The sequence below is a fragment of the Oncorhynchus keta genome, chromosome 30 (genome assembly GCF_023373465.1).
Source record: "Oncorhynchus keta strain PuntledgeMale-10-30-2019 chromosome 30, Oket_V2, whole genome shotgun sequence".
Classification (NCBI taxonomy): domain Eukaryota; kingdom Metazoa; phylum Chordata; class Actinopteri; order Salmoniformes; family Salmonidae; genus Oncorhynchus; species Oncorhynchus keta.
Window position 1 is genome coordinate 35,267,342 of NC_068450.1, and position 10,575 is coordinate 35,277,916.

At 42.5% G+C, this 10,575-nt stretch overlaps 1 protein-coding gene across 1 annotated transcript; it reads right to left on the bottom strand.

Annotated features, from left to right (window-relative positions):
* Positions 1-1,907: 1,907 nt before the first annotated feature.
* LOC118363460 (ubiquitin-like protein 3) lies at positions 1,908-10,218 on the bottom strand. Its single transcript, XM_035744344.2, has 5 exons — positions 9,269-10,218; positions 6,466-6,574; positions 6,027-6,113; positions 5,243-5,320; positions 1,908-3,882 (listed from the first exon to the last, which is right to left on the bottom strand). The coding sequence occupies exons 1-5, from the start codon at positions 9,293-9,295 to the stop codon at positions 3,830-3,832; spliced, it is 354 nt and encodes a 117-aa protein (XP_035600237.1). The 5' UTR covers positions 9,296-10,218; the 3' UTR covers positions 1,908-3,829.
* Between the last annotated feature and the right edge of the window lie 357 nt (positions 10,219-10,575).

Consider the following 10,575-nt stretch of genomic DNA (forward strand, 5'->3'; position numbering starts at 1 on the left):
AGGGGGAAAGGGATTCTGGTAGGCTTAAAAAACAGAGGAAAAAAACATTTCTAAGTCACAACCCCCCTGCCGGTGAACAGCCTTACACATCTATCACTTTTATGATGTTGACACACCTATTACCCAGAGTGCCTGCAGAGGGCCTCTGAGAGAGAGAGGGAGAAAGGCAGGAGGAGGAGTGTGAGAAACAGATAGAGCCCAGGCAGAGGGGAAAAGAGAGATGGCCCTCCCAGGGCCTCAGAAATCTCTAGAAAGACAGTCCTCCGCTGCGCCACATCACAGCTTCCCTGCAAAGAGTCCCCAGCCAATGTCAGAGGAAGCTGGGTACGGCAGCTAGACTCCCCCCTCCCCATTACCACCACCACAGCAGCATAGCACAACACCCCAAGAGATGGCCCAGCTGATCCGTGTGGTTCCGTTTCTCTTGGTTGTTAACCCTGGATCGGGGCCCACTCTCACACACTCGACTGACTGACCGCACGTGCCCCGGCTCATGCAATACCACAAAGTTATTCATCCTGAAACAGTTTTGAGTAGCAATGCTTTCAACAGATGCTGCTTCCCTGTGTCCAGGTCAGTTTCTGGTTATCACCTCACAGTTCAGACCCCTCTCATGACCATCTTGCTCGTCTTCCCTCTGTGTGTTCTTACTAAATCCACTGCCAGACAGAAAACTAGAAGCTGCCAGACAGAGACATGAGCAGATGCATGGAAGGACAAGTAGTTTGATTTAAAAAGATTAAGAACGGCACTAGGTTTTAGAATAATTCCGGGGGCTTGACGTTTATCGCCAACGTCAACTGGAAACCTGGAGTTCCCTTGGCTATGCGTCATAACCAGATTTTTCCAAAACAGACGGGAGAGAACATATCGAATAATAACAGCTCAACCAAACGTTACGACTCAATCATCACGACATGCAAAGCATTTTATATGGGGTCTAAGTCTCAGACAGAATCCAAGAGGCCCAAACTTATTTCCAACACCGGAAGCAACATTAATATGACTCTTTGAACACATTCTAAAACCAATCTGGTGACCGATTACATTTTAGTTATCCAAGTCCACATACAGTGATCCATCAGTCACTCGTTCTTATCCTTTGTTAATGTCATTTATGTGATACCGGAGAGTAACTATCAGTCTACTACTTAACCAATTCATTGCAAAATAACTTCTGAATAATAGATAACGCCAGTCAATCATTAGTCAGAGGAAAACTGTTTATATAACAGCCAACATCAACATTTTGCCCTTATAGGATGGCAAAAGAGGTATTAATCTTACCAGTATGGAACCAGATGTTGGAAGAGTAATATGCCTCAGCCCAGGAGGACACAGCGAGAGTATTGAGTATCTACACAACACTGCCACCCAGAGGCAAGCCACATGCTTAACTACAGTGTTGGGGAAGATACTCTGAAAACATAATTCAAGCTACCAATTACTTCCCACTGAAAGAATTTAAGCTACCCTTTAGAAATATGGTTGACTTTTTAGATATTACTTTGAAAAAGGTAGTTCAATACAGCCAAACTATTTCCTGAAAAAAAAAATCTGAACCGTCAAGACTACAAATTGCAAGAACAGATCACCTTGGGGTCTTACGTTAAGAAAATGTTTCAAATGAGAATAAGGCAGGTCTGACGACAAAATAAAGGAAGTGATTGCCTACTTCACCCATGTTTTAGCTAAAAGGTAGTGTTGTTCCAGTAGTTAGCTACACGGCAAAAAAGTAACGAACTATTGAACACACTACATAGATTAGAATTTAGTTCAACTACCACCAAGCTACTGCAAAATGTAATTAAATTACTAGTTGAACTACATGTAGTTCATTACTCCCCAACACTGCTTAACTAACTTGATTTCTACTCCCCTGTTCCTTTTAGTAAAAAAAAAACAAGTAATATTTAAAGATGTTTATTAATTTACAATACCTTAAAGCAGATCACTTTTTATTTTTTACATTTATTCACATTGAGATAAATTTCATAGCAGTGACATTGGTTGACAAACACTAACCAAAAGACTCACTCAAAAGGAAGGAACCACACTGTTTCCATGGAAACCACAGCCACCCAAGACCAATCTGCCCTCCTACTCAACCACCTGCATAAGGATCCCACAGTTCTCACCCACACACTCACTCAGTATTTAGGCGCACGAGCACACACCTGACAAAACACACACCCATTACTCACTCTAAAACACACTAAGGCTGGGTTTACGTAGGCATCCTATTTCTGATATTTTTTTCTCCACTAACTGGTCTTTTGACCTTTTACATAAGATATTTTTCAGAGCTTTTCGGTCAAAAAATACCAAGGCCAATAACTGAAATATATATATCCGAATTGGGCTGCCTGTGTAAACACAGCCATACTGTCGCACTACACAGACATTTCCCCAGCCCATCCACTAACACACAGAACATGATCTACATTCCCAGACATATACATACAACCCCTGGAACAAAAAGCATTCAATTAACAGGAGTCAGACAAAAACAGAATAAACAATACAAGATTTTAAAAAATACAATATTAATATGATTACAGAATAAATCAAAAAGGCAAAAACAGACAGCATCCAAACAAAGGTGGTAAAAATACATAATTTCCTCATTTTCCAGTTGCTCCCTCCCATGCCTCTAGCCCTTATGTCCTGTAGGAAGCCCTCCCACCACCACCTCACGGTTGACTGGCTCCTGGCGTCGATTCCCTTACTCCTCACTCAGGTCAGACGGGGAGTGGCGAGGATACAGGGCTTCCTCATGAGACTGGGTGTGGTACAGTCTAAACGGTCATGTTGATCAGAGACGTAAGCCATTCAGAATGACACAAAATGGTCACTCAGAAGCACTCCTTCAAAATATTTTCACTCAGTTAAAAAAAAAAAAAAGCAAGGCTTTAAAACCAGGTGGAGGACACGTAGGAGTTAGTTTAGATTCTTCTTCTTGCTAAACCAGTTCATCCTCAAGGAGGTGATCCAACATGACAATGTCACACACATCCACTCAGGTGTTGACACAGCTGTCCATTTACAATTTTGAACTCTTCCTCTGTGTTGGTCCAGGAACGAACACATGTGGCCCATGGCACAGAAAGATGCACCACTCCAGTCCACTGGTGCTATGGCAGACTAAACACTCCCTGCCAGTATGAGGCAACTACTGTACACAGTCTACATCGGGTGGGGGGGACGGCACTTTGTATAACAGTAGGAAATGAATCTCTTCCTCTAAGACGGGAAGGGAAGATTAAGACCATACATAAAACTTACAAAGACACACTTTCAAATAAACAACCCAGTTAAGTGCCAAACCCGTGGGAACTTCCATTTCATTAGCAGAAAGACACACGGAGCAAACTATGCCGAGTCTTCAGGGGTAATGCAAACAACTGTATGCACAGTACGGGTCAAAGTTCCAAAGAGTTTGTTAGTGTTTCTTTGTAAGGTGAGTCTTCAAAACCTGTATACCCCCCTGGCTACACAGGATATATGCTCCTCCTGGGTAACCACAGAAATTACATGTACAAATTCTTAACATGATTTTACAACAGAGAGAAGGAAAGGCTAAATTTGGCAAAAGGGTGAACAAAAGAAAATCGTTTTGAATAAATTGGCATGAAAAAAAACCTACATAATTCCTAAGCCACGGACGGATTGGGCCAGAGTGCAACAAACACGTGCAACAGACCGCCCGCTGACAGCTCTGTGACCCATCTTCCTGTGATCTCCCCAAATCCAGGGTTGACGGGCAGACAGAAGCCGAGCATAGGATGAATGTGGGGGAGGGGAGTGAAAGGATTGTTGTTTGTTGTTTTTACAAGAGCAGACAGCAGTTGCTCTCTGTGATCTTCTCCCGGTTACGCTGACCTACAAAGAGGACGATACAAAGAAACTTGACATCAGACAACGAAAGAGAAAATATCACACCAGGCTTTCAGGTTTAAAGGGACAATAAGGCCTTCAGCTGTAGTAATTACAACTCAACAGTGTCCCTGACACTGGTGTTAAGTACTTAAGTAAAAAATACTTTAAAATTACTACTTAAGTAGTATTTTTTTGGTATCTGTACATTTATTATTTTTTACAATTTAGTTCACTCCATTCCTAAAGAAAATGTACTTTTTACTCCATAAATTCCCTGACATCCAAAAATTACATTTTGAATGCTTAGTAGGACAGGAAAATGGTCCAATTCAAGCACTTATCAACAGAACATCCCTGGTCATCCCTATCTCCTCTGAACTGGCAGACTCACTACACACACATACTTTGTTTGCAAATTATCAAATCGTATGTCACATGCGCCGAATACAACGGGTGAAATGCTGAGGGAAATGCTTCCTTTACAAGCCCTTAACCAACACTGCCGTTAAGAAAAATAAGTGTTAAGAAAGTATTTACTCAAACTGAAGTAAAAAAAAAATAGAATAATAAATAATTAAAGAGCAACAATACAATAACACGACTATATACAGGGGGTACCGGTACAGAGTCAATGTGCGGAGGCACCGGTTAGTCGAGGTAATATGTTTATGTAGGTAGAGGTAAAGTGACTAATTATGTCTGAGTGTTGGAGTATGCCCCTGGCTATCTGTAAATTTAGAAAATGGTGCCATCTGGTTTGTTTAATATAACAAATTTGAAATGATTTAGACTTTTTATACTTATGTATATTTCACTAATTACATTTACTTTTGATACCTAAGTTTATTTAAAACCAAATACACCGCTCGCATTACGTGCACTGCAAAATATATTTAGAAATCTATATTATTCAATGATTGCACCCACACTGCTCACGAGCGTCTGCGTGGCCAAGGGCTAAAATAGAAGTCAGTTCTATTTGTGACACATATCACGCTGCAAGACCTGCCTCTCCCATCTCCTCATTGGTTTATAGAAGCAGGTACCCAGGTGCCATCTCCATACTGGTTTTACCCACGGGGGTGACTGAAAGACGAATGAGGTCAGTGGCGGTAATGCACCTAATTTATGAAAGCCAATCGCAATATAAAGTCAAGAGAAGAAAAAGACTAGAAGGAGGAGGGATGACTAGAAACAAGTCGGTTGTATTTGTATTTTACTGGGTGACTTTCAGTTGTGTCATTTTATATTAAGGCATTTTTACTTAAGTAGACAATTGGGTACGTTTTCCCACCACTGGTCCATGACAGCTAGGTGATGACATGAGTCAGACAACCAGAGAGTGCAAGAGAAAGGTTCTCACCATGGGAGTTAGGTTCTGGCAGGGTCTCTCTGGCAACCAAGTGCATGACAGTTGTTCGGCCAGGGGGCAGCTTTAAAGCTTTGAAAACAAAAAGGACAGACAATGAACAATTCATATGCAGAATATATAATCACAAGATAATCCTCTTTAATTTTGGAATTAGTAAGCATGCTCAGAATGTCCATTCTAGGGGCCTCCCGGGTGGCGCAGTGGTCTAAGGCCACCAGAGACTCTGGGTTCGAGCCCAGGCTCTGTCGCAGCCGGCCGCGACCGGGAGGTCCATGGGGTGACGCACAATCGGCCTAGCGTCGTCCGGGTTAGGGAGGGTTTGGCCGGTAGGGATATCCTTGTCTCATCGCGCACTAGCGGGCTGGGTGCAGTGGCGGGCTGGGTGCAGTGCACGCTGACCAGGTCGCAGTGTTCCCTCCGACACATTGGCTGGCTTCCGGGTTGGATGCGTGCTGTGTTAAGAAGCAGTGCGGCTTGGTTGGGTTGTGTTTCGGAGGACGCATGGCTTTCGACCTTCGTCTCTCCCGAGCGGGAGTTGTAACGATGAGACAACATAGTTACTAACAATTGGATACCACGAAATTGGGTAAAATGTAAACTTTTAAATTTTTTAAAAATCTTTGATGACATGTCCTCAACTGTGGCATGTTTTAAATCAGACTTCATTTCAAAAGGACATACAGTATTCCCTAGTGTATTTTAGCCCGGTAGGATGGTGTGTGTGTGTGTGTGTGTGTATATATATATTTTTTTAAAAGGAGGGTCCATCAAGTACCGCCAAGTGTGACGCTGCCATGCAGGAAGCGTCCCTGGAAGATGAGGCGCAGGATGCTGGCACTGCCCACCTGCTCCTCCTCCCATCCTGATGCAGAGATGAGACAACATTAAAGCAACACTCAGAAGCAGTCTAATATCACTAGCGCCAGACAGCCACTCAGACATAGACTTTCTGCAGTGGTTGAACACACAAACATGGCTGCCATCGTCAGTGGTTTGAAGGTGGAGTGTGGAGAGCCAAGGCATTGTGTAACAACTGTCCCTATAATAACTGGAATGTGGTCCCCGTGACAGAAAGCATGTTTTTAAATCCGACCCAGACTAAGAAGAATTAAGAAAGTTGCAAATTTACCTGATTAATTCTGCAATACAACTCAATATAAAAAGACAGTGTTGTGGTTGTTCCCTGATTCACGTCCCAAAATGCACAAACTCACCCAAGGGCCAGTTATCAAAGACGTGCTTGGCGATGTCCATGGCCGAGTCGTTGGGGGAGAAGATGAAGTCTTGTGTCTTCCCACTGACCAGGATAAGACGCAGATTCACCTGAAAAATCACCAAAATAAAACATCTTAATAATCCTACACATGGCTCTACAAAAATCCCACAAAATTTCAGAATTATACAGTCTACACTTCCACCCCGTCGAGCAATGAGAAGCATGTAGCTTAGCCTAATCACATGGAATCCTTCCGTTTTCTCTCACCTCAAATGACATGAGATGACCCTCGGAAGCCTGCACCGAAATTGACATTCCTGGCTAATTAGGTTTCTCTGGTGCAGATCTCTGCCCCGTTTGACTGGGCTGCTTCCTTTAGAAAGGACTGAGCTCGTTGTGAAGTGAGCCCCTATAGCAGAACAATGCACAGATAAGGGTGGAGCTGAGGGGGGGTGAAGTGGGCCTTCAGCGCTGTGGGCAGCTCCTCTCTCTGGGCTGTCGGCCTAATGCGATAACCCCAGGTGTCCCAGACGCCCTGGGCCCCGTTATTAAATTTGCATGGCCAATGCGTAACCCAGGGGCATAGTGGTGTGTGTGAAGGAGGGAGGGGGCTGGGGAGTTTTCCCTGCTCTTCTTTGTACCCACCCAGTTCACTAAATGAACCCATTTAAAATAAATTGAAGCAAAAATGTGTTGGCCATGCTGTTGCACTAATTGTACTTGCAACTTACGACATCTTAGCCTTAAAAAGGCCAAAAAAAAGAAAAAAGGGACCATTTCATCTGTTAGTCAGTCATTTACAGAATCCAAAAGGAAGTTTATTTTTAGGAGACTTGGGTAATTGCATTTTCTTTCATAGATTTCAATCGCTCCTTGGTTTAAGGATTACATCATCAACATGGTGTTTGCGCAGAGTTTGGCTGGGAATAAATGCTCTCATTGAAAACCAAATGAGGACAACAAATGAAGGTAAGGCAGGTTGTTCAGGGTTCTGCAATGAGTCAAATCCCAAATGCCATAGAGAATAAAAGAAGAACCCCCCCACACACAACTAATTATGTGGTGAACTATGATTTCTCCAAAATAATAAGTACGGGTATTGAAATCCATTTGGGAAATAGGGAAAGAAACAGCATTTCACATGAAGTAGTGCAACTCAGAGGTTACTGTCAGATGCTCCATGTAGGCTATGTAAACGGCATCTATTATAAAGTCATCAATTCAACAATCATAAAATATCCGCTACCAGTAAGTAGCCTTAAGCATACACGTAAGCTCCTACACAGGAAGAGACCCCTGGCTCATAGCCTTCCCTCCTGCGGTGGCAGCAGCCTCAGGTCAGGACCTCTAATAGTGAAAAAAGCTCTGAAGCATCATTAGCCGATGGCCGGAAGCCACACTCCACCCCTCTGATTCTCTCCATCAGTTGACAGATCGTAACACAAACTTCAGAGTAGATATTGGTATCCCACCACAATCCAACAAATGGCTTGGAAATCATGACAAATATCCTACCATTACAAACACCATCATATTTTGGATACCAATATCAAAGTTATGGTAAAAATTGAATGGGTAATTCCCCCACATAATAAAATATGTTCATTTGTCCCTAAACTTTCTGGTGGTAAATCGGGGAAGCCAGAACAAAGAATCTGTGCCACAAGGTGTATGGTAAGGATAGTCCTACACTGAGCTGTTTACAAACACGCCAACCCTACTAAGCAGAGGAAGCCCCACCCCCTATGCACTGCATAACCTCTGAGTGGGGTTAGATACCAAAGTCATCATTAACAAGCCCCCCCCAGCTTCCCTTCATCCCTTTTATCCTCAACCAAACAAAACAAACTTGAATCTGCCTAGCCGCCCTTGGTTCTTTTAACCATCAAGGATATCCTCTTAGACTATCCAATCAAGAGAAACATTAACTTCAAAAACTCAGCTTTGAAGTAACGGAAAAGGTCTGTGCAACACATGTGTGCATTGGAAACAGAGAGGCACTTTTTGCTAAGGCCGTATTGCTACTAAAGGCCGTATTGCTACTAAGTCACTCTGGATAATAGCGTCTGCCAAAATATCAATGTAAATATGAGCCAAATTTTTGCAGAAGTGGACAATAACTCTAGAGCACTACAAGCTGGCATTGGTACAACAGGGCAGGCAGCCTAGAGTAGCCTATCAGCCATTTCATTGATTTGAGATCATTTGTGATTTCAAATTGACTGGTTCTCCTCAGTCCCTACAATCTATCTCCTCTTCATCCCTGATTTAACACAACAGTGCCATGGACAAGGTCCTTTGCCTTTACACATGTCAACTGGGTTTGTTTGGAGAATAACAGCATCCAAAATGGGTGATTTTGTGATAGGAAGACAATCAATTAAGGCTCACCTCTAGAATAAATGTGGGTCAATCTCAAAATGTAGTTTGACAGATGGTGATTACAGAAACAGCTATTCTGTTTGTGAGAATAGCTGTACATTTGGGCTCCTGAGTGGCGCAGTGGCACAGCAGTCAGTCTCAGTGCTAGAGGCGTCACTACAGACACCGTGGTTCGAATCCAGGCTGTATCACAACTGGCTGTGATTGGGAGCCCCACCGGGCAGCGCACAATGGGCCCAGTGGTGTCCGGTGTAGGCCGTCATTGTAAATAAGAATTTGTTCTTAACTGACTTGCCTAGTTAAATCAAGGTTCAATTTAAACATGGAAAACATAACATGCATTGTAACCATTTTAATAGACATACGGGGCATAGCATTGGATCTTATGCAGTAAGGATTGTGTTGGGTTGCAAACTCACCATATCGAGATCCCTTGCAGTTGTCATGGTTCTGAAGCCGATCTGAACAGAAACGAGTGTACTGCGCTTCGCTGGTTGAGACCGGGCCAACCCCCTGGCATAAAGAGCACTGTGTGCGTTTCACTACTCTCACCCCTTTCCTTCTCTGCTTTCAACAGCCTAGCACCTTCTCAAACGCGCTGTCAACGTGAACAAATCGGTTGCTATATTCGCCCGTTCGTGTGATATCTGCGAACGATGGAGGCTAGAAGCTAATCTGCCCAATCAACCACCGTCTAGCAATCATACACTCACTGCTAGACAGTCGCTATTTAGCTAGCATTTGGCTAGAAATTAGCTAGCTAGCTTCAGTAGCTTGCCAACACGAATACTTAGTTAGCAATTACAGTCACAAACACATTAGTTAGATGGCTCTAAACTCGTTGCTTTAACCTTAATGACGAGTTTTACTGAAAACCCTCCACTACTGCTTGACAATATGTAACTAGTAACATGGCTAGCTAGCAAGGAGCTAAGTTAACTAGCTAACGTTACTTCTGGGTTGTGGCAATCTACAAGGTTGGTTTCTTGAAGAAAACATATACTTCAATAACGATTACGTTTGAGTGAAGAAGCTCATGACAGAAAGGTAAAGTTAACGTATTAGCTAGCTAGCTACCTGGCTAAAATCAAAAAAGCTAGCTAAGGTTAGCTGAAAATATCGGACTGCGGCAGAAAAGCGGAACAGAAAAGACAAACAGCGATATCTCTACTCTTAATCTTACTAATAACCTCACAGTTTCGAAGACTGTACCAGTATAAAACAAGTACTTAAATATTTAGCTACGCATCCCAATGGTTAAAAGTATCCAATGTTCGAGGGTTTATTTTGGTTAGAAAACCATCGAACCTAGCTGCTGCTTGTTGAAGAATAATGGCAAGACATTTAAAGACACAGGAAATCAGCTGGTTGTCAACATAGGAAACGAAAATACACCACAACAAAGTATGTCTGGGAGTTGAAGTCTTGCCATAAGATTCCATTTTGATTGAACAAGTTATGACACCAAGGCAATGAACAACACACATTTGGATAATTTGTGTTGAAGCCACCTTTTACAGAAAGTCGAAAATTAAGCCAGAAATCAGTTTTCATTTTGGATGATTCAAATTTACTTACAAAACATTTATACACAGTACTTTCTCTTGACACATTTACAGATATAAAATAGTCTAAATAGTACATGTTCTCATGTGTAAGAATACAAATGGTCATGAAACTGTCAGTACACAATCTATTTAATTTAGTTAAATACTGTTCTGATGAC